This window comes from Hyperolius riggenbachi, chromosome 9 (genome assembly GCF_040937935.1).
Source record: "Hyperolius riggenbachi isolate aHypRig1 chromosome 9, aHypRig1.pri, whole genome shotgun sequence".
Classification (NCBI taxonomy): Eukaryota; Metazoa; Chordata; class Amphibia; order Anura; family Hyperoliidae; genus Hyperolius; species Hyperolius riggenbachi.
Genome location: NC_090654.1, coordinates 198,384,767 through 198,409,122, shown reverse-complemented (window position 1 = coordinate 198,409,122; position 24,356 = coordinate 198,384,767). Strand labels below are relative to the sequence as shown.

Genomic DNA, 24,356 nt, shown 5'->3' with positions numbered 1-24,356 from the left:
TGCACCTGTAGCACCAGGTGGAGGTTTAAATGACCGATCAATGTAACATTTTGAGAACTGTAATCTGAAGGAAGAAGGCTGGAACAAAAGAATGATCAAGAGTCCGCTGTAGCCTTGTGTATATTAATTTGGCATTCGTGACCGGTGAAATGCCTGAAGGGCTGGTAAGGAGGCGCTAGTCTAGTTTTGAGGACCCAGCAGTAAACCTCATATGGAAATTCTGCTACCATGATTGGGTGGTCAAAAACTGCTCGGTTTCAGATAGGTTGTGTTAAAGTACGCCCACACTTTTTGGGCAAAAACAATGCGTCTTTCCTTAGAAGGTGCTGTGTTTGGAGAACCTTTTTCTATGAGGTTTCCTGCTTGGCCCCCTAGTCTAGCGCCGGTAAGGAAACACCTTGGCCTCAATTCACTAAGCTTTATCAAACACTTTATCAAACGTTTGATAATTTACCTCATGGGTAAAATCTAATTTTGAATTCACTAAAATGTTATAGATTTATTGAACGTTTTATCGATAAAACATTTGATAAATATATAACACCTTAGTGAATTCAAAATTAGATTTTACCCATGAGGTAAATTATCAAACGTTTGATAAAGTGTTTGATAAAGCTTAGTGAATTGAGGCCCTTGTGTGTATTTTGCCTCACAAAAAAAACCTTTCCAAATCAATTCCATATATTAAAAGTAGTTGAACAAGTTGTATTATAAAGACATGTTATGTATCTGGAGCTCTGCAAGGGGCCAATTACTCCAACTGCTATGCATGCATCTTCCTGAGTTTGTCATTGTGGTAAAACTGGAGAATGTAGGTGTGCTTAGGCATTGCAAGAAGCATTGTGCTTTCCATAGACTATTAAATAAAAGGCACAAACGGACGAGATATCTGAGTAGTTATTACACCAGGCAGCTCACTGTTCCCATGGTTTTCATAAGGTTTACTAGGAAGTTATAGCAGCTGCAGACTGGGGTTAAAAGTTAATTTTACGTATACAGTTCCAAAGTAAATTAGGCAGAGATGATAAATAGTTCAGAGATTGAAGTTAGTATGGTTAGGTAACCCAGCGAGAAAGTCCATAGAGAAATTACGCTAACGTGATTGGATGGACAGCACCCCTTCGAACCTCTAGGTTTCAGATAGGTTTTAGTAATAATAATGCGAACACACTACTCTGTGAATTTGAATGCTTCAAGTTGTAGACGTTGCTGTGATTGGAGATCTGTTCCCTATGGACTATCTCGCTGGGTCACCTAACCATACTAGCTCCCAGAGATATTTGTTTGAATGTAAAGTCATTCTTTAAACCATAGCTGAAGCAAAGATTTTATTAAAAAATAGATACCTCAGTAGTGGGAAGCCTCTGGAAAATCCAGAGACTTTCCTGATCCTATTATACCCCACTGTTCCAGCATTGTGTCCCTCTAAACATATTCAACATGGGTTTGTCGAATATGCTCTTTGTGGCTGCGCTTCTGCCCGAGTAGCGTTCCATACTGGGCATGCGTTAGTAAGGTCTGCTAATGCCCAGTAGAACAAAAGCTGCTCATGCACAGCTTTATTTTCCTATTTGCATGAGCACTTCGCTCTATTGGGTATGCTTAGACCATGCCTGCACATGTCCAGTATGGAGAAGCTCTAATTTGGACAGGAGTGCAGCTACAATAAGAAGGGGGTCCTAGGCAGCAGCAGTGGGCTTATGTAAGTATATAACTTTTAATCTAAAACTTTAAGGAACAGAGGCACAGGAGGCTACACATGGAGACACAGAGGGGGTACAGAGGCACAATGCGGGGGGGGGGGGGGGGGGGGTAAAACAGAGGCAGAGAGCAGGGACAGAGGCACATAGGAGGTACAGAGGCACAAGAGGTACAAACAGAGGTACAGGAGGTACAAAAATAGGCATGGGGGGGTACAAACAGAGGTACAGAGGCACAGGGGGTACAAAAAGAGGCACAGAGTGCAAACAGGCACAGAGGGAGTACAGAAGCACAGGTGGTGCAAATGGAGGCACACGGGGTACAAAGAAAGGCACAGGGGTAGAAACAGAGGCACAGAGGGGGAACAGAGCCACAGGGGGTGATACAGCGATACAGAGAAGTTGACCCTCTGTGCCACAGCCTGCACTCAGGGATCAAGCAGTTCTGTTTTGAGTTGAGTAATTATTGAGCAGTAGGGCTAATGCTGGTTTTCTGCCTATGGCACAGAGGGAGTAAAGAGACACATGAGGTACAAACGGAGGCACAGAGGGGGTACAAGCATAGGCACAGGGTGTACAAACGGTGGCACAGAGGGGGTACAGAGCCATAGGGGGTACTAACGGAGGCACAGAGGGACAGTCGGTACAAACAGAGACACGGGGTACAAAAAAAAAGGTACAGAGGAGGTACAAACAGAGACGAGGACATAGAGAGGCACAGATGGGGGACACAGAGGGGCACAGAGAGAGAACAAAGGCACTGAAGGTGACAAACTGGCACAGACGAAGTAGTAGGGTTAGGAGCGGCACACCTTGCCGTATATATCAGGGTGCAGAACCTTAGATGCAAAGCAAACATCCAATGAAATTCTAAATAGTCTAAGGATAGGTTCACACACCAGCTTCTCAATGAGAAAATGTGTAGTTTATTTCTCCATAATGCGTCAAACACTATGCATGACAATTGTTTCGGGGCCACTCAGGGTCCACTTCCTCAGATAAGTGCAGACAAACACTGGTTTGTCCGCACTTATCTGAGGAAGGGGACCCTGAATGGCCCCGAAACAATTGTCATGCATAGTGTTTGACGCATTATGGAGAAATAAACTACACTTTTGCTCATTGAGAATCTGGTGTGCGAACCTATCCTTGGACTATTTGAAACAGGCACAGAGGGGGACACTGGAGGCAAAGGGGGGCACATAGGAGGCATAGGTGACAGAGATAGCGCAGCATTTCGACTTAAAGGGAACCTTAACTGAACGGGGGGGGGCTCATGGCCGCTGATCGTGGGCGATTAGCGGCAGTCACAAAGCGTGGTGCCTGCGGAATTTTTCTGCGATTCTAGAGCAATCCTGATACAGTGCTTAAAAAGTGCTAATCACGATTGCTCAAAAATTGTGTAAGTATATGGTGATTTTACTGCGTTAATCACAGTAAAAATACCCGTGCACAACGTTTTGCACTTTTAAGTGAGAACGAGCCCTTACAGAAAATCTTAACATCTCCCTGAAGCAGGTTTCATCTGCTAAAGGGATACTGAACAGGTACAAAAAACAGACTTGGTACTTGCCTGGAGCTTATTCCAGCCCACTGTAGACAGTGAGGTCCCCCGGTGTCCTCCTGGCTCCTCTCCCGGTCCCGCTGGTGGCTCTGTTAATTTGCGACTTCCGCCTGAAATCACCACTATGAGTCCCACGCGTGAGAGTCCTGTGCATGCATGGTTCTCTAACTCTGAACCGGTTATGCGCAGGACTCTCACGCCAGCCGGCGTGATGACGTGTAACGTGCGCGCAAGGACTTGTAGTGGCGATTTCAGGCGGAAGTCGACAATTAACGGAGCCGCCAGTAGGACCGGGAGAGGAGCCAGGAGGATACGGGGACCTTGCGGCCTACGGTGGGCTGGAGGAAGCTCCAGGTAAGTATCAATTCTGTTTTTTTGTACCTGCTCAGTATCCCTTTAACACAGGGGTCAAGAACCATTTTGGCTGAGAGAGCCATAAACACCACATTTTAAAATGTAATTCCGTGAGAGCCATACAATATGTTTCAAATTGGGACAGTAGGGCTTACGTCCTTGTTGCCATGGTGATGTGTATACAGTTGATCTGCTAGGCATCGGAAGTGTCAGACATGTCTTCAGCTTCTTTTGGGTTTCAGCAACATCAGAAATTTCCCCGAGAGCCAGACAGGAGAAATACAGACTAACAGCTTGTACAATTAGCTAGCTGACTTGGGGGTTGATTCACTTTGTAGGACGAGATGAGACCCACTCAAGTGACAAGCAGCCTATTGGGCCAATCAAAGTGCAGGGATCTCGTTGTACATAGTCACTGGACCTGACAGGGTCCAGAGTGTGACAATTGAAGCAGCTGTTGGTTTTGGGCAAGTAAGTTAGCAGTGCATGCTACAACAGTAGCGTGCAGTACTTTGAAAATTGTACTTGCACTGACTGCCACACTAAGCTGCGCTGCTTGAGCAGTGTAGCTTAGTGAATCAACCTCTACTGATTTGTCTGTGAGCCGGATGTAGCCCTCCAAAGAGCCACATCTGGCTCCCGAGCCATAGGTTCCCTACCCCTACTTTAACACATGGTAAAGCTGTATTTATGTAAACAAAACTGTACGAAATAAAGGCTTTAACCTTTTGCTGACCGCTCCACGCCAATTGGCATTGAGTGGTCCTGGGGGAGCCGGCATGTTCACGCCAATTGGCGGGGAGCAGTCGGCAAAAGGTTGCCTGGAAGTCCTGGGGGCGTGTTTTGCAGTAGATATTTCCGCTTGATATGACGGAGGTCTGCTCCCGTCATCAGTCTCCAAAGCCTATGGTCCTGAGCTGGTTAATTCTTGTGTGCTAAAGGTTTATTTTGATTGCTCTGTTTTATCACTTGCCGTGTTAATCTTTCCTTTGGCCACTTTCACAGTGGGACGATGCATGTTTTTCCCTGTATAACAGGAACTCAACAGAGTGAAAAAGTCCTGCCTCATGTTAGGGCCACATTGTGTCACATACAATGAAGCTTATAGTCGATGAAAAGTATGCTTCACCGTACCTGTTAACACACACATTTAATGGTAACACACTGAATGCAATGTGTAACCATACTGCAACTGTTATACCGCAACGCTACCGTCGCATTGTGAATGTCAAATAGGTGGTGCATTGCAGTATGGTATGCCGTGCTACAAACGCACCACCGTGAACGAGGCCTTGGCCTTTATTGCTTGTTTTTTTATATTAGTACTTTAATCTGTATGTTTAGTGGACAAAGTTTTTTTTTTTTTGTACAGTAATGATTAATATTTTGTAACGGTTTCTTGCAGTTGCTTTAAAGCGTATGCTGAATTTTAACGTCCCTATTGTGAAGAATAGTACAGGGGAACCAGTATGGAAGGTAAGAATTGTCAAGGACTTTTTATCAAGTTCAGAACTTTGTCATCTGTCTACACTGAACTTTGTGGTAGCTTAATAAGGAATGGATATATTTCTTCAGGCAAAAACTAAAATCCTGCTGCAGAAAGTATTTTGATGTAAAACAAGTTATAAGTGTACTAGTGTAACAATCCCTTGGCAAAGAGTAAGGACTGGTTCGGACAGGCGTCTGAACCATCAGCCAAGCCTCAGACATGCGTTTGAACCAGCCTGGTGTCTGTGTAAAATGTTTTTCTGCAGGCATGCAGAAAAGCGTTTGGTTAAAGAGGGGCGGTCAGCCTTACTATCTCAGAAAACAAACAAGCACATATATAAGTAAATAAGTGCTCTACTTACATAGCATATGTATTGCACTGTCCACGTTTTGATTTTAGTGATTTTTCTACAGTAAAAAAAGAGAAAATCCTTCTTAGCCTTTCCCATTTTAAGTGTGGCTATTTTGAAGCCAATTCTGATGTTATTTCCTCCCTTAGTCTCCTCTGCCCGCCCTTCACTATAGAAAGTGCATTGTCTCAGCATGAGAAATACTGACCAATCAGAGAGGAACAGAGGTGTGGGAGGGGAAACAGGAGGGAAAGAGAAGGGAAGTACAGAAGCAAAAAAAGGACAACCCAGCATGCCCTGCAACTTCCTTTTTGTGTACCAAATTTTGTGTGTACCAAATAAGAGTCAGGTAAACTGGGGAATGATCATTTATCAACTAGAAAAGTAATAGTGATTTTAACTTTTGAATTCCCTGGTTAGCATACTTTTTACTTGTTTACCAGATATAAATCAAGAATTGATTTTTGATGTTATGCCCGACAGTTACTCTTTAAGGGCTGGTTCAGACGGTCGTTTTGTGGCGTTTAACGCAGCATTTTAGACGCAGCGTTTTTTGGGATCTACTGCCATCCCATGCAAGTGAATGGGAGCGTTAGGAGCTGGCTTTTGCAGGCTTTCATGAAAGCCTGGCAGTAGATCCCAGCGTTGCGTCTAGTCTCAAAAGCAACATGCTGCTTTCAGAGGCAGTAAACGCGAGGAAACAATAGCAGAGACCAGAACTGCTAGCCTTGAACGCCTTTCAAAAGCTAGCTTTTAAACGCTGGCGTTTGAACGCAATGCCAAGCAAAAGCTCAGCAGACGCCCGTGTGAACCAGCCCTTAGTGTGCTCAGTGCTCCAGCCAGCTAATTCTGGTGAGCCCTGGCTGTCATAGCTCTCCTATAGGCAGCACAAGCAGAGGAGGCGGGGCCAGCCAGCAGATCAGTGAATACTAATGAAGAAGTTTAGGAAACTTACTCACAGCTCTCCCATCCTGTGAGTCAGCAGTAGAGTGTAAAAAAGATTGATTGCTTTTCCATTGTACAGCGCTGCTGCGTTTGCTGCCTCAATTACTTGATTCAGGTTTTTGTCATGGTAATTCAAGCAGCAAACTAAGGGGCAGCAGCACAGTACACTGGAAAAACAGACAATCTTTGTCACACTCTACCTCTCCTGCTGACTCACAGGATGGGAGAGCTGCAAATGTGCATCCCTTCCCTCTTTATTGTATGTTCTCCCCATGTCTGCGTGGGTTTCCTCCGGGCACTCTGATTTCCTCCCACATCCCAAATACAAACAGATAAGTTAATTGGCTTCCCTCTAAATTGGCCCTAGACTATGATACATGCACTACACAATACATAAATAGACATATTACTATGGTAGGGACAGTTGGTGACAAGTCAATATACTCTGTACAGCGCTGCGTAATATGTCGGCGCTATATAAATACTTCAATAAATGGATAAATTAGTATTCACTGCACATACTCCTGGCTGGCTCTGCCTGCGCTCCACATGCTGCTGCCATGCCCAGAGGTAAACTGCTGGTTCTTTTCCTGTCATACACCTGTGTCATGGATGGTGATCAGGGGCCAGTAGGGGTGGAAGTCCTGGGGTTTGGGGGGAATTCAGGCTTCAGCCATTCCAAAGCTTGAAGTGTCAATGGCCAGTGAGGTCCTGGCCGCATGCATCCTCGATCGTGCTCACGATGCCGGGAGCATCCTGCACAGGTGCAGTAGGAGAAAATCTACTGCGCCTGCGCAGGACGTGATCGAGGACGCACGCAGCCAAAGCTGTGCAAGAGCACTGACCATGGTCTGGCAGGGAACCAGAGGATCGGTGACTGACAGCACGGGCACAGGTCGGCTGCAAGAGGATGGTAGAAGCCCCAGGTAAGTGAAACTTTTTTTTTTTTCGTTCGGTTTAGGTTCACTTTAACCACTTGAGGACCAGGGTTATTTCTGTGTCATCCGTGCTGCGTGGGCTCTCCGGCCCGCAGCACAGATCGTGATTATGGCAGGGCGATCAGACTTCCCCCCCCCCCCCCCCCTTTTTTCCCCACTAGGGTGGTGTCCTGCTGGGGGGGTCTGATCGCCGCCGATTTGTGTGGACGAGCGGGAGGGGGGGGCGCAGCGATATACCTCCCTCCCTCTCGCTCTGGACCTGGGCGGCACAGGACGGTCCTGTACCACCGCCAATAGGCTTTAGCCTATCAGATGGCGGCGATCCCCAGCCAATCAGAGGCCGGGGATCGCCAATCTCCTTTACGGCGCTGCTGCGCAGCAGCGCCGTATTGATGTAAAAAGCTGGAATTTCTTCCCCGCGTGTTTACAATTAGCCTGCAAGCCGCGATCGGAGGCTCGCAGGCTGTTCACGGAGACACCCTCCGTGAACTGACATGGAGCGGCCCCATGGAAACACCACTTCGACCTGCCGATGCCTATCGACGTTAGGTGGTCGTTAAGTGGTTAAGGATGACCGTTATTGTTTGTGTGTATGAAATGCCCATCCCCTATGTCAGAAACAGACAGAATGTGAAGATTATTTCTGCCCTCATTTGCTTGGCAGTGTCCCACCCCCTTTTCCTGCATAAACTCATGAAAAACAAGTGCTCATCTATTTTCCATAGACGGTCTGGGACTTTCACTGCAGACATCAAAATAAGTCCTAGGCTGGAAACGAGGCGTTTTGTGACATGGCTGAAACTCCCTGGCTGATGAAATGCTAACATTGACATGTGAATTTTGCTTTATTTCAGATACTTGAACATTTTCAGTATCAGGATTTTAGATTTTGCACAAACTTTAGTTAATGGCATTGCTGTCTACTGGAATTAACATAATGTATAATCATTTAGTTGCAAACAGAAGAGTGTTGAGTATCAGCAGAAAAGTTTCAAACAGCACTTTTAAAGAGAATCTGTATTGTTAAAATCACACAATAGTAAACATACCAGTGCATTAGGGGACATCTCCTATTCCCCTCTGTCACAATTTCGCCGCTCCTCGCCGCATTAAAAGCGGTTAAAAACTGTTTTAAAAAGTTTGTTTATAAACAAACAAAATGGCCACCAAAACAGGAAGTAGGTTGATGTACAGTATGTCCACACATAGAAAATACATCCATACACAAGCAGGCTGTATACAGCCTTCCTTTTGAATCTCAAGAGATAATTTGTGTGTTTCTTTCCCCCTGCAGTTCTCATGCACTGAAGTTTCAGGCTGCTCGTTTCTTCCTGCAAACAGCTTTGCCTTTGTCTGTAATTCCTCAGTATGTGAAAGCCCAGCCAGCTCAAAGGATGATGTATCCAGCTTGTAAAAGATAAGAGAGAAGAGAGAAGCTGCCCTAATCTAAATAATACACAGGCAGTGTGCATAGAGGGGCCTGGAAGGGGGAGTTCATAGCAGAACCACAACACTGAAGAACTTGGCAGCCTTCCAGACACAGGCTGACAAGTCTGACAGGGGAAAGATACATTGATTTATTACAGAAACTGTGATAGTAGAAAGTGCTGCAGTAAGCCAGAACACATTAGAATAGCTTTTGGAACTTGTAGGATGATAAAAAACAGGATGCAATTTTTGTTACGGAGTCTCTTTAAAGACAGTACGCTGTACTTTTAAACAGTTCAGAGAGTCACACTTGACTACATTCACACCTTCCCCTGGATAATTATGGGATGGCAGCTCATACAGATATTAGAAAACAAGACAAACTGCAGGAAAAAAAAGCTGTTTGGATTCCTTTAATATTAGCAAGCTTTTCTAGGCAGAGCCCAGCTTTTCTGTTGTTAAAGTGACGCCATTATTTTTGGATCTTTAAATTTACTGCAGTAGCAGGAAGAGGTTAAGCTTAAAGAGAACCCGAGGTGTGTTTAAAGAATGTTATCTGCATACAGAGGCTGGATCTGCCTATACAGCCCAGCCTCTGTTGCTATCCCAAACCCCACTAAGGTACCCCTGCACTCTGCAATCCCTCATAAATCACAGCCGTGCTGTGAGGCTGTGTTTACATCTGTAGTGTCAGTCTCAGCTGCTCCCCCGCCTCCTGCATAGCTCCGGTCCCTGCCCCCGCCCCTTCCCTCCAATCAGCAGGGAGGGAAGGGATGCAGGCGGGGACTGGAGTTCTGCAGGAGAGCAGCAGACTGACACTATAGAGATAAACACAGCCAGCTCTGACAAGCTGTTTGTCAGCAGCGTGGCTGTGATTTATGAGGGATTGCAGAGTGCAGGGGGACCTTAAGGGGGTTTGGGATAGCAACAGAGGCTGGGCTGTATAGGCAGATCCAGCCTCTGTATGCAGATAATATTCTTCAAACCCACCTCGGGTTCTCTTTAAAATGTAAGCAGTACAGGAAGGTTGTGTACGTGAAGCTTGGGTATAATTCAGATTTTGCCCTTTTAAATGATAAATAGGTAAAATGAATACAGCTATGTTACAATACAAAACTGGAGTGAGAAGAATATGGAGGCTGCCATATTTATTTCCTTTTAAACAATCCCAGTTGCCTGGCAGCCCTGCTAATCTATTTGGTTGCAGTAGTGTCTGAATAACACCAGGAACAAGCATGCAGCTAATCTTATCAGATCTGACAATAATCTCAGAAACACCTGATCTGCTGCATGCTTGTTCGGGTTCTATGGCTAAAAGTATTAGAGGCAGAGGATCAGCAGGACTTCCAGGCAACTGGTATTGCTTAAAAATAAATATGGCAACCTCCACATCACTCTCGCTTCAGTTGTCCTTTAAAGTGATTTTAAAGATATTTCTCCCACCCAGCATGGGTATGTGTAAAAATACACCCCAAAACACATTATACTACTTCTCTTGAGTACGGCGGTACCACATGTGAGGCACTTTTTTACACCCTAAGTGCACTAAAGGGGCCAAAGTCCAATGAGTACCTTTAGGATTTCACAGGTCATTTTGCGACATTTGGTTTCAAGACTACTCCTCACGGTTTAGGGCCCCTAAAATGCCAGGGCAGTATAGGAACCCCACAAATGACCCCATTCTAGAAAGAAGACACCCAAAGGTATTCCGTTAGGAGTATGGATCTTTGTCACAAGTTAGCGGAAAATGACACTTTGTGAAAAAAAACAATTAAAATCAATTTCCGCTAACTTGTGACACAAAAATAAAATCTTCTATGAACTCACCATACTCCTAACGGAATACCTTGGGGTGTCTTCTTTCTAAAATGGGGTCATTAGTGGGGTTCCTATACTGCCCTGGCATTTTAGGGGCCCTAAACCGTGAGGAGTAGTCTTGAAACAAAAATGACCTGTGAAATCCTAAAGGTACTCATTGGACTTTGGGCCCCTTAGCGCAGTTAGGGTGCAAAAAAGTGCCACACATGTGGTATCGCCGTACTCAGGAGAAGTAGTATAATGTGTTTTGGGGTGTATTTTTACACATACCCATGCTGAGTGGGAGAAATATCTCTGTAAATGGACAATTGTGTGTAAAGAAAAAAATCAAACAATTGTCATTTACAGAGATATTTCTCCCACCCAGCATGGGTATGTGTAAAAATACACCCCAAAACACATTATACTAATTCTCCTGAGTATGGCAATACCACGTGTGGCACTTTTTTGCAGCCTAACTGCGCTGAGGGGCCCAAAGTCCAATGAGCACCTTTAGGCTTTACAGGGGTGCTTACAATTTAGCACCCCCCAAAATGTCAGGACAGTGAACACGCCCCACAAATGACCCCATTTTGGAAAGTAGACACTTCAAGGTATTCAGAGAGGGGCATGGTGAGTCCGTAGCAGATTTCATTTTTTTTTGTCGCAAGTTAGAAGAAATGGAAACCTTTTTTTTTGTGTCATAAAGTGTCATTTTCCGCTTACTTGTGACAAAAATAATATCTTCTATGAACTCACTATGCCTCTCAGTGAATACTTTGGGATGTCTTCTTTCCAAAATGGGGTCATTTGGGGGGTATTTATACTATCCTGGAATTCTAGCCCCTCATGAAACATGTCAGGTGCTCAGAAAAGTCAGAGATGCTGGAAAATGGGAAAATTCACTTTTTGCATCATAGTTTGTAAACGCTATAACTTTTACCCAAACCAATAAATATAGGCTGAATGGGGTTTTTTTTTAATCAAAAACATGTTTGTCCACATTTTTCGTGCTGCACGTATACAGAAATTTGACTTTATTTGAAAAATGTCAGCACAGAAAGTTTAAAAAATCATTTTTTTGACAAAATTCATGTCTTTTTTGATGAATATAATAAAAAGTAAAAATCGCAGCAGCAATCAAATAGCACCAAAAGAAAGCTTTATTAGTGACAAGAAAAGGAGCCAAAATTCATTTAGGTGGTAGGTTGTATGAGCGAGCAATAAACCGTGAAAGCTGCAGTGGTCTGAATGGAAAAAAAGTGCCTTGCCCTTAAGGGGGGTAAAGCCCACGGTCATCAAGTGGTTAAAACAGGGTGGGTAAAAAATTATATTACCTATCTATTCTAATTAACATAACTAATGTAACTTAATAACAGTATGTTTGTTTATGCTGAAGTTCCCCTTTAATCACCAGCTTTAATATTTTTATGCCCTGACCCACCTTATAGAATTCCTTTTATTTTCAGCATTGGCTTTGTAAACAAGGCCAGGTTGATGTACTTAGACAGCTTATTTACATAGTTCCTTCAATTCATCCTTGTTCCTTAATTGCCATCTCAGCAGTTTTTTAAGCATGGTTATTTTAGAGATTGTTCCAGTTATATGGTAGATATTTTTCAAAGTACAGTATTTGGCGTATACCTAAACACCTATTGTGTATTTTCTAACAAAACTTTTCTTCCTTTCCAGGTCCTTATTTACGACCGCTTTGGCCAAGACATAATTTCTCCTCTTCTCTCTGTGAAGGAGCTGCGAGATATGGGGGTTACTTTACATCTGTGAGTTTGTTCAAAGGGGATCTTCATTTGATATTGATTTCCATTAATAAAAATGTTAGAAGAATCTCTTTGTGAAAGTATTTTTAGACAAATAAAGCTTTTTGGAAATTGCAGATAAATTCCACTCAAAGCAAATTTTACTATTGCCATCGGCGCCCCTGGAACTGTCTATCTCTAAGCCTGAAATTACATTTGGCTGTTAAAAGCCCTAATAGATCGATTGTACCATTTTATTGCAGGTGTGTGAGGGCATTTTTGTTTACTGAGCTATGAGGGAAGCCACACTGGCTAAGCTTGTGCCCAAACGCTACAGGTAGCAAGAGACATCTGTCTCACAGGATTTTAATTCTTCATCTTGTAATTATCAAGAGGTTCATCAAATGATATCTACATACGAAGCAGGTTTTATTTTTATTGTGCTGATTCATTCACAGCAAGACAGTCCACTTACAACATCTTATGTCTTTTTGCGTAGACTTTTGCACTCAGATCGTGATGCTATTCCAGATGTTCCAGCTGTGTACTTTGTGATGCCTACAGAGGAGAACGTGGACAGAATCTGTCAGGTACTTGGGATGCCAGCAGTTTATGACTTCATCTTTACACAGCAGTGGCTCATAATTGTCTAAAGGAATTGTGGTAGCTATTCTGTGCTCTTTAGCTATACAAAGCTTCAATAAAATCTTAGTATGCATACAATTGATATTCATTTATACATTTTTTTAGCCACTGTTTTCACATTGTAAAATCTTTCCTCTCCCTGATTTTACATTCTGAAATTTATCACAGGTGGCGACATCTTTACTGCTGGCAGGTGAACTGCAGAATGTTTGTTCATTGAGAGTTTTAAAGCCAGTAGGAAATATATATGGACTCCCAGAATGCTCTGGGGGTGAGAACTCCGCATAGCTAAGGGGCAGGACTACATATCAATATACAGCATTATATAGATATAGGAATTGTTTCTGATGCTGAAACCAGAATAATTACTCTCATTAACACCTGAAACCACTAACTACCGTACATGACTGAAACAATCAATGGTACTACAGTATATAGAATTTGGCAGCTCTGGTGGGGATTTTCTAAAGACTGTAGAGGAATCTGATGAAGCTTTACCCTTCTTGGAGAGATTTGCCTATAGCCTGACGTGCTTTAGATTAAACGGTGGCACTGTAGTTTATTCTTGCTTCTCCATTTGGCAGTAAGTCTGCACAGAATACAACTTCCTTACCTCTGTAACATAGGCTGCTCTTGCTAATGAGGCTCCAGTTGAGAAGTCCTGCCACACCTTCTCCCGCTCTTGCTTGGCTACCACGTATCTATGCCACACCTCTGCATGTGATGTCACTGTTTGGCCTCTGCATCAGAAGTGAGACCAAGTAGATGTCAGGTGGGGAGCTTAATAGTAGTCAAATCAAATATTCTACTATAACTATGTGTGCTTACATAGGCTCAGTAGTAGTGTTTGAATGTAAACTAAATGAAACTGCGCGGTGGAAAGTGCAATCTTTTCAACTTTTAATAGTAGTGTTGGTGTTTGAATTTGGCATATCGAATTCGGTACACCCAAATACTGCTGAACACCACACTTTCAGCACAGTTTCAGTGCCAAACAAAGTGGACAGGGTCAGAGAGGTTACCTACTTGCGCTATACGCCACGTGTAACGTGACTCCCATGCTTCCTCCTACCGGCTTTCAAAGGAGGAAGCATTGAAGTCACATGAAATGTGCCTAAAGTGCAAGTAAGTGAACTCTCCCTGACAGTGTCCACTTGTTCAGAACTGAAATGGTGCTGAAGTGTGGTGTTCGGCAGTATTGAGTTCGAGCACCAACGCTACTCATTAGAAGCCAGTTTGAAACAGAAACCAGTGCTGATGAGGTAGCAAGACTACAAGAGTGCAGCCTTGCTACCAATCTGGGAACTAATTACCCACTACAGGATCATTTTAAAGCAAATTAAACACAGGTTTTCACCTGTACCATATTGTGATACCACAAAAAAAATATACCTGTTGCAGTAGTTCCAGGTCTCTGTACAATGTACATAAAGAATATTTTTCAGCATCATATAGCCAGTAGCCAGGCTGACCATTGATCACAGGTGACCATGCCTGTTGGATCAGCTCATCTGTAAGAAGACCAATGAAGTTACTGAAGGAAGCCTGGTTGACTGCAAATCAACTGCCATCCTGGACATGGATTAATTCATAGAGCATGTTGCAATGTGTAAAATGAAAGATGCTCTATTTGACGGGTAAAGTCTCCATAGCATATATTCTGTGTTTTACCGTATAGATTACATTTAATTGCAGTAATGTGGTCCTTCAGTATTCTTCCCAGTGTGGCTAGGGGAAGATATTTTATAGTGCCAACAGAGTTCTGCTTAGTATAGGGTTCTGTGGATGGTATGGAAGTTTGCTATATCTGACAGTGGTTAGCACTGCTCACTTCAGTTGTGTAGATAAGGTTTACCATAGAATTGGGTTAATTTTCACCATTTTCTTAATTACAGGACTTGAGGACCCAGTTGTATGAGTCCTATTATTTAAATTTCATCTCTGCAATCTCCCGCAGTAAGCTGGAGGATATCGCAAGTGCAGCACTTACTGCAAACACAGTGGCTCAAGTCTCAAAGGTGAGTTTGCATTTTACCTTTTATAATCTGGTTCTGGATAGTCAAAATAAAGATGTATTACAGTATATTGTTGTTTGCCAATAGAAAATTGCATTTTGATCATTACAAGTGCATAATGTTCTCAAATCTTATATAGCATTAAGCAAATCATACATGCATTAATTTTCCCAGGCAGATTCGATCACTCTGATCCTATCTGCCAAAAATCTTAAAATAATTGATCAAAATTATGATCGGATGGAAAATTTAAGTTGATTGGACATGGTCGAGGAGCTGCAGTAGATCAATGGCCCATAGCGTTTCACTGTATTGAAGATGGTGGAGTCTATTGAAAATCTGTGTGCAGTGTATGAAAGAATTTGATTCATCTGAATACGATCTGTTCATCTGAATAAGAGAGGGATTGATCTGTTTGCCATGTTGGGTGGTAATCTATGCGTGAATGGCCACCTTTAACTTCTATCCAATGTTATTTTTCCTTTCAGGTCTTTGACCAGTATCTGAATTTCATCACATTGGAGGATGATATGTTTGTGCTTTGCAACCAAAACAAGGAACTTGTGTCATATAGAGGTAAAATCAGTGATATCTGCTGCCAGCTATGCAATTGCAGCTGCTGCCAGCTGTAGTCATTTCATTTTATAATAGATTGGAACTTGCACATATTGCAGTCTTGGCAACAAAGCGTTAAAGTTAAATTTCACAACTGCAGAATAAAACTATCCCTTCAGTTCCTCTCTACTATTTTGGCCAAAAGTTTTGGCATTGATGCAAATGTGTTATGCAAACTTTACTGCTTCAAGATTTTTAGATAATTTTGTAAGTGTCTATGATATTCTGAAAAACAGTTATACGGTAAATATTGCATAGGTTTCAAAGTTGTTTTTTTTATTGGTAGATATATAAAAATGTATGCAAAGTTTCAGTATTTGCCTTTTTAGCTCTTCTACATAATTCATGTTATTTGCTTGACTCTTGACCAGTTCTCGTCTTGTTAGTGCTTGTAGTTGAACACAGTTTGTGGGCCTCTGCTTGCCCACTTGCTCTTTGAGAATTGACCAAAGGTTCTGAAAGGGATTAAGATCTGGTGAGTTTCCTGGCCATTGGTCTAAAATTTCAGTGCTATGATCTCTGAGCCACTTCGTTAGCACATCTGCCTTGTGATGTGATATGCTGGAAATTGCAACTGGATTCTTGTGAGAAGTTTCTTTTGGGGGACATTTTCATGGCTGTGGGCAACTCTTGGGCAGAACTTTGTGTGAACCCCACTATCTTGGAAGAGAAGCCCCTTCAAGAGTCCTTGAGGTGAAAATTGACAGAGCCTGTATTGAAGGCTTTCTGAATGAGATCAGATGGGGAGGTTGCGGGGTTAAATATGTACCTGTACTGACATCTTCAGGACACAGGTGACACTCTCTTACCATCCATACTCAGGAGAAAATGGTTCTGGTGCTCAAGACAAGCAAAAGTGGTGTAGTAAATTTTGGCGCACCGTGCACTGCCATAGGCCATAATGTGAATTACGGCTATAAGTGCTCAGACAGTAAATTGGGTGCCGTCAAAAGATGGGGTCCAAATTACTATAAATACAATAGCAATAGCTGGCAGCCCAATTACGTCTTACCACTGAATCCACGGCGGCCTGGAGGGGGAATAGCAATTAACACCCGGGATTTTGAAGGAGCAGGGTGAGACGTTTTTTGGCTTTGCCCTGTGCGCCTTAATTACATGTGTACCCTGGTACTTTGCTGGATACTTTGGACATCCATCACCGCAGTTGAACATGTCACCTTTAAAGGATACTGACATGTGACATAATGAGCTAAAGTTACAATATTAGCGGGCACTGGCATAGTGAAGGAGAAGCTTAATGAGGGAGGAATGCAGCCAGCACAGCCTGAATCTCATTCCATAAACTTTTGGTTATCGTATATATATTCTGCTGTAGCAATATTTGAATGTGCTTGTGTTATTTCTGCTGTGTATCATTGACCATCATTGCATCATTTTCACAGCACTGAATAGACCTGACATCACTGACACAGAGATGGAGACCATCATGGATACTATTGTTGACAGCCTTTTCTGCTTTTTTGTCACACTAGGTAAGTCTTCAGTAGTAAGGTGCTGACTGTGCTAGCTAACAGGGAGAACTCTTGCCCACTGGAAGTACATGTGTGTGGCGTTATGAATGCATGCATTTTTGCATTCCGTGAGCGCTGACATTTTCTTTTACAAACCCATAATAATTATTGTTTAGTATTTATATAGCGCCAACATCTTCCACAGTGCTGTAAAGAGTATATTGTCTTGTCACTTAACTGTTCCTCACAATCTAATCCAACCCAAAGAAACACTGATCCTCCTGTGACCAAGCATCAGCTGTTTGGTGCCACCTGTCCCCACCATCTTCCTGACTGGGCTTCTCTATACTACCCTTGTAATGGAAACAGGAAATTTGGACGACCGCTAGCAGTGAAAAATTGGGTGCCTGCTGCGCCCGATAAATATTGGGAATGGAAACCTATGGTGGCGCCCTAAATTTAATGTTTGGCAGGGGTTTGTTTGTGTTGGCGGGGGTGGGATAAGGTTAGCCATGGGGATTAGAAGGGTTAAGGTTAGCTGTGGGGGGTAGGATTAAGGTTAGCTGCGGGTGGGGGTTTGGCTTTTGGGTTGGGTGGTTAAGGTTAGCCATGTGGGTGGGGAGGTGGTGGTTAAGTTTAGGTATCAGTAGTGGGAGGGTTCAGTGTGAGAAGAGGCTTAGGTTAAGCTCTAGTAAAATATCAGTATTTAATACTGATATTTTACTATTGTTTTTTTTACACTTTAACCTCCCAGGCGGTATGATTATTTCTGGATTTTAGGATCTAAAAGTGATGCAAAATTTTTGCATGCTTTCAGACTCCTAAAACCAGAAAAAAAAATGCTGCTAGAGAGACAGTGGCGGACACAACCAGCAGTGGGCCCCTGTGCAAAATTGTAATTGTGGGCCCCCGACGACCTGCGGAGTGCGTAGCGCGCCGCGGCAAAATATGGGCGTGGCTACAACCTAAAAATAGGTGTGGATAGAGCCGCGGCAAAAAAATGGGCGTGGCAATGACCGGATGAGGGCGGAGCTAACTGTAACTTAAAGCGAACCCGGGGTGAGGGTTTATTTCCTTTTAAACAATACTAGTTGCCTGGCAGCCCTGCTGATCTATTTGGCTGCAGTAATAAACTGAATTACACCAGCAACAAGCATGCAGCTAATCTTCTCAGTTCTGACAATATTGTCAGAAACCCCTGACCTGCTGCATGCTTGTTGAGGGTCTATGGTTGAAAGAATAAGAGGCAGAGGACCAGCACGGCAGCCAGGCAACTGGTATTGCTTAAAAGGAGAGAAATATGGCAGCCTCAAGATTATTCTCACCTCAGGTTCCCTTGAAAAGTGCAACGCAAAGACAGTGGGCCCAAGTTTTGGTGACCTTTTCCCCAAAAAATTCACATAATTGTGCTGGTTTTCTCAAGAAAATACACATCATGTCGGCAGGTATGCCCAGAAAATACGTGCAATCATGTCGGCAGATATGCCCAGAAAATACGTGCAATCATGACGGCAGATATGCCCAGAAAATACGTGCAATCATGTCGGCAGATATGCCCAGAAAATACGTGCAATCAAGTCGGCAGATATGCCCAGAAAATACGTGCAATCAAGTCGGCAGATATGCCCAGAAAATACGTGCAATCAAGTCGGCAGATATGCCCAGAAAATTCGTGCAATCATGTCGGCAGATATGCCCAGAAAATACATGCAATCATGTCGGCAGATTTGCGCAGAAAATACATGCAATCATGTGGCAGACCTGCCCAGAACATACACCTGCTAATATAAATAAAAAAATGTACTCACCTGCAGCAGCAGACCTCCTGTCCCAGCCTCCATCCGGCGCGCAGCTCCCATGGGTGGTTGGGTCGATAGGTAGCCTGGTGGGTGGGTGGGTGGGTTTGTAGGTGGGTGGGTAGGTAGCCTGGTGGGTAGGTAGCCTGGTGGGTGGGTTGGTAACTAGCCCGGTAGGTAGGTAGGTAGCCTGGTGGGTGGGTAGGTAGGTAGGTAGCCTGGTGGATGGGTGGGTAGGTAGGCAGCCTGATGGGTGGGTAGTCGGGTGGGTGGGTAGGTAACCTGGTGGGTGGGTTGGTAACTAGCCCGGTAGGTAGCCGGGTGGGTGGTTAGGTAGGTAGCCGGGTAGGTAGGTAGGTAGTCGGGTGGGTAGGTAGCCGGGTGGGTGGTTAGGTAGGTAGCCGGGTGGGTAGGTGGTTAGGTAGCCGGGTGGGTAGGTAGGTAGGTAGGAAGCCAAATGGGTAGGTAGGTAGGTAGCCGGGTGGGTAGGTGGTTAGGTAGCCGGGTGGGTAGGTAGCCTGGTGGGTGGGTAGGTAGCCGGGTGGGTGGTTAGGTAGGAAGCCGGGTGGGTAGGTAGCCGGGTGGGTAGGTAGGAAGCCTGGTGGGTGGGTAGGTAGCCGGGTGGGTAGATGGTTAGGTAGCCGGGTGGGTAGGTAGGTAGGAAGCCGGGTGGGTAGGCAGGTAGCCCTTTGAGTAGCTATCCGGGTGGGGGGCCCGACTCCTATCCTCCCTCCCTCCCGCCCTTCCTTCCTCACCTCGGGGGGCCCCCCTCCCGATATGCGCGGCGGGAGAGCGAGCGGCAAATACAGGAAGTCTTCAGGGCTCCAGGCAGACGCTAGAGGCTCAGCCGCTTGGTCTTTAATATGTCTCCAACTCTGTTGACATATTGGAGACCAAGCGGCTGAGCCTCTAGCGCATGCCTGGAGACCCGGAGACATCCTCTATTTGCCGCTCTCCCGCCGCACATACCGGGAGGGGGGCCCCCCGGGGGAAAAAATAAATAAATAATATATATATATATATATATATATATATATATATATATATATATATATATATATATATATATATATATATATATATATATATATACTTAATGGGCCCCTGAAGAAACGGAACTTCAGGGACCCTCGTGCGGCGGCATGGCCTGCACGGCCGTATGTCCGCCACTGTAGAGAGATCTGCAGCAGCCTAACACTTTGACTCCCTGGCATCCAGCAATGCACTTCTCCCTCCGTCCTCCAGATGGCACTGTAACCCTGTAGTGAGATTGTCATCTGTGGTCATGACTATAAACCGCAATCTTACCAGAGGGAAGCAGAGCCTCCGAGGACAGAAAGGGCAATGGCTGCATAGACCACCTTGTGGCTACCATGCTATGAGTTGCGGTCCCACCCCAAGCCTGACTCTGGGTTACTGCCAGGGAGGTTAATAGATAAATATCTGTAAATTTATTGATATTCTACTATCGGCTCTTCTGGGCACCCACATTTCCGGGCACCCTTTTTTTGATGTACGCCTTGTAACCCATCATGGTGATTTTGTACATGGCATAAAGGGGTGCTGTCATCCCCTTCTTTTCTGAACCCATAATAACCTTCTCACAACTGCATTTCCATACAGTGCCTTTGTTAAATGCACTGCTGCATGCATTTTTGTGCCAAGTGGGTTACAAAGATCTCGGCTTGAAACAGAGAGTTGAGCTTTCCTGAAGCTGCCCAGTTACATGTATCCTCTATACATGTTTAATCTATGATTTTCTGCCATGTAATTCTTTACTATGTATATGATGTTCTGCAAGAGATGTACAAGACACTATATTTTTGTGTTTGATTTAAAGTACTTCTCTTCCCTCTTTCCCACCTACTCTGCCCAGGAAACATTACCACGATGGACTTAAAAATTCTTTCATTTGTTTTCTTTCTCTCATATAGGGGCCGTGCCCATTATAAGATGTGCAAGAGGGAACGCTGCAGAGATGGTGGCAGTGGTGAGAATATCTGCAATACTGTGTCTTATTCAGTTTAATTAGTATTTCCTAAATCTGACTTCTAGTACCACTGACAATGCAAATGCATGATTCATGGTTATCCACACACATAGTTAATTCACATTACTAATGCTCGGTACACACAATGCAATTTTCTTACAGTTTACTTTCAGATCAATTATTTCCAACTTGTCCTTTCTGATTTCCGATCAATTTTCCATGCACTTCTATGGAAAATCGATCGGAAATCAGATCGGACATGTTGGAAATAATCTATCTGACTGTAAATCTGCCATAAAATTGCATTGCGTGTACCTAGCATTAGACTCAAATTAGCCCACTTGTGTGTGTCCGAGGAGGTATTTGCTGTTGATTGGCAGGTGTTTCTGTGATGTCAGCTATTAGTTGATCAGTAATTAGTTAATCAGCTCCCCCTCCACAACGCCAGACTGTGCTCCAGAGCACTGAGGGTTGCCAATAACCCATTTACACTCTGGCCATTGCTTCTTTAGTCTGCTCCCTCAGGCCGTGGGTTTCAGGACATCACCACCAGAACTTTGAGGCATAGGAACTTCTTTTTCCCCTCTACTGTCAACCGCAAGTTCATAGGAACTTCTTTTTCCCCTCTACTATCAACCTCAAGTTCACTTCCTTCATGCCCTCCCATCTGCAGCGTCCACGTCGTGGACATGACCCAAATGGTGTGCGATCCACTTTCTAAATAGAAAAGACAGTCATTAGGTTACAGAGGTATATGTTCACACCTCTGGACCTAATCAGGGTGCATGTAAGGGATAGCGGAGATGCCGCCGCGGAGACAGGCGGCATGGCGGCCGTCTCCGCGTGTCAGCCGGCGGCCTCTGCCGTGCAGTTTCATGCTGGTGATCTGCCTGGTCCTTCTATTGCACATAGATTGAGGGCGACAGGACCTTTATGCGAATAGAAGGGGTCAGCTGATGTGCCAAGTCAGCTGACTCCAACAGTACTTCGGATTGGCTGAGTGGCTGGGGCGGCGCTGCGGAGCAACTTTGTATATATAGTACCAAACTGTCAGTTGCTCCGTGTCTGCTGTTGCAAAAGCTTACGTGTGAGCGCTCAGACCTTAGTCAGATCCCAAAGTGTGCTGGAACCAGCCGGAGCTGGGGATCCACACTTAGCCAGCTTCTGTTGATAGCTTAAAGTACTAATTACATTGTATTATCTGTTATGACCTTCTGCTTTCATTGACTATTCTCCTGCTTGCTGACTCTGTACCTCTGCCCATCTGATTCACGTTGCCGACTCTGCCTGAACTCAACACTGAATCAGCCTTCTGTCTTTGTACCTTAATCTGTCCGTACGTTGCCTACTCTGCTTGTCTGACCTCTCTATCCTCGCCAGTGGGCCTAGCCACTGGTGAGGGATCTGTAGCATTCACCTGCCCCTCAGGTGAAGCTTTATTGCAGTACTGTCTGTAACACCTGCTCCTCAGGTGTCCAATAGCTGTAGTATAGTCTTAATCACCTGCTCCTCAGGTGATCACCTTTTGCAGCACTGTTTGTAACACCTGCTTCTCAGGTGTCCACTGGCTACAGTACTGTCTTAATCACCTGCTTCTCAGGTGATCAACCTTGCAGCATTACCTGTAGCACCTGCTCCTCAGGTGTCCTTTAGCTGCAGTACAGCCGGAATCGCCTGCTCCTCAGGTGATCCTTGGCTGCAGCATTGTCTGTAGTCACCCGCTCCTTGGGAGACCTCCTCTTCCTCATTACTGTTGCACCAAACACTACTCACATTGGTAGTCCTGTGTCTGGCTATACTAGCAGTATTGGTGATTCTGCAGATCACCACATAATCAGGTATAGCATCTGTATTATTGGTGATACTGCAGATCACCAATAATCAGAAAATCTGTTTAGCTGACACCAATCGTTACAGTGCAATAGTAAAAGCTCCTGAGTATCACGTAAACATTCTCTTTATATGGATGTCTACTTATCCTCGTGGTTTGATTGGATTTGATTGTTGAATTCAGTGCACAATTCTGTCACTCCCCCTCACAACTATTTGCATTTTAAGACTGTCCTCCATGTTCTGTGGGTCAGTTTCTTAATGTTACTTCTCCTGTTTAGAAACTGGATAAGAAGCTACGTGAAAATCTTCGAGATGCCAGGAACAGCCTTTTCACTGGAGATAATCTTGGAGCTGGACAGTTTAGGTAACTCCATCAAATATTGTTGCATCTTACGTGATACAACTTCTATGACTGCATGTTCTATATTTGTAGCCTCATGGCTGGAATGGCAGGCTACAGAAATAGGCCTAGTGCACACCGGAGCGTTTCCGCTGCGGTTTGCGATCTGCTTGCGGGTGCGGATCCGCTAGGGTAATGTATTTCAATGGGCTGGTGCACACCAGAGCGGGAGGCGTTTTGCAGAAACGCATACTCCCGGGCTGCTGCAGATTTTGGATTGCGGATGCGTTTCTGCCTCAATGTTAAGTATAGGAAAAACGCAAACCGCTCTGAAAAACGGCACTTCAGAGCGGTTTGCCAGGCGTTTTTTGTTACAGTAGCTGTTCAGTAACAGCTTTACTGTAACAATACATGAAATCTACTACACCAAAAACGCTACACAAAACCGCAAAACGCTAGCTGAAACGCTGCAGAAAAATAAGAAAAAGCGTTTCAAAATCTGCTAGCATTTTGCGGATCTGCTAGCGGTTTTTGGTGTGCACCAGGCCATACTGTGGCCCTGCTCGCACTGGATCAGCTGGAGGATCACTTCCCAAGTAGATGTTCAATGTGCAGAACGGACCCATGATTTTCCAAAGGCTTGTTTATACATGTCCAACTTTAATGTGCCTAGGTTTGTCCTACTGTATTTGTTTCTACAATATTGAAACACAACCTTTATGATTGTATTGCATAGCAAATGTTTTGCCATTCTTTACATAGAATGGTACGTATCCTCCCAAATGAAGACACTGCCACTGATTTCTAGAGTGGCTATATGAATATTATGCCGAGGCGGCAAATTCGGATGCTAGAGACCCTCACAAAAGTTTGGGCATTGCAATCGGTGCCCATGTTAAAAGCTGCGTTCAGCGGCTATAGAAGAAAAGTAGCCACTATAAAGAAAATTAATATACATTGTGGGCTTGATATTATGACTGACTTTTCTCTCCTTCTTTTCTTTCTCCAGCTTCCAGAGGCCTTTATTAGTTCTTGTGGATAGGAACATAGACCTTGCCACGCCTCTTCACCACACGTGGACTTACCAGGCGCTGGTCCACGATGTACTGGTGAGCTTATAGGCATGAAAAACCGCACAAGCTTTCTATCTGCCGCTGGATTGAGGGGCTTGTTTATAAAAGAGGTGATAGTCTGAAGACAGATCATCACTCCTTTGTGCTCCACTTTTTGAAATCTGTTTACAATGTTTTTGAAAGGACACCTGGAGTGATATGGAGGCTGCCATATTTATTTCCTTTTAACAGTATCAGTTGCCTGGTGTCCTGCTGA

At 44.3% G+C, this 24,356-nt stretch overlaps 1 protein-coding gene across 1 annotated transcript in view; it reads left to right on the top strand.

Annotated features, from left to right (window-relative positions):
* Nucleotides 1-24,356, top strand: part of SCFD1 (sec1 family domain containing 1) — a 145,091-nt gene that overhangs the window by 1,333 nt on the left and 119,402 nt on the right. The window contains exons 2-10 of the mRNA XM_068253884.1: nt 5,024-5,094; nt 12,257-12,345; nt 12,821-12,911; nt 14,862-14,984; nt 15,470-15,557; nt 17,000-17,089; nt 20,799-20,854; nt 22,966-23,051; nt 24,037-24,136. Coding sequence (XP_068109985.1) covers nt 5,024-5,094; nt 12,257-12,345; nt 12,821-12,911; nt 14,862-14,984; nt 15,470-15,557; nt 17,000-17,089; nt 20,799-20,854; nt 22,966-23,051; nt 24,037-24,136 — 794 coding nt within the window. The remainder of the gene's footprint in view (nt 1-5,023; nt 5,095-12,256; nt 12,346-12,820; nt 12,912-14,861; nt 14,985-15,469; nt 15,558-16,999; nt 17,090-20,798; nt 20,855-22,965; nt 23,052-24,036; nt 24,137-24,356) is intronic.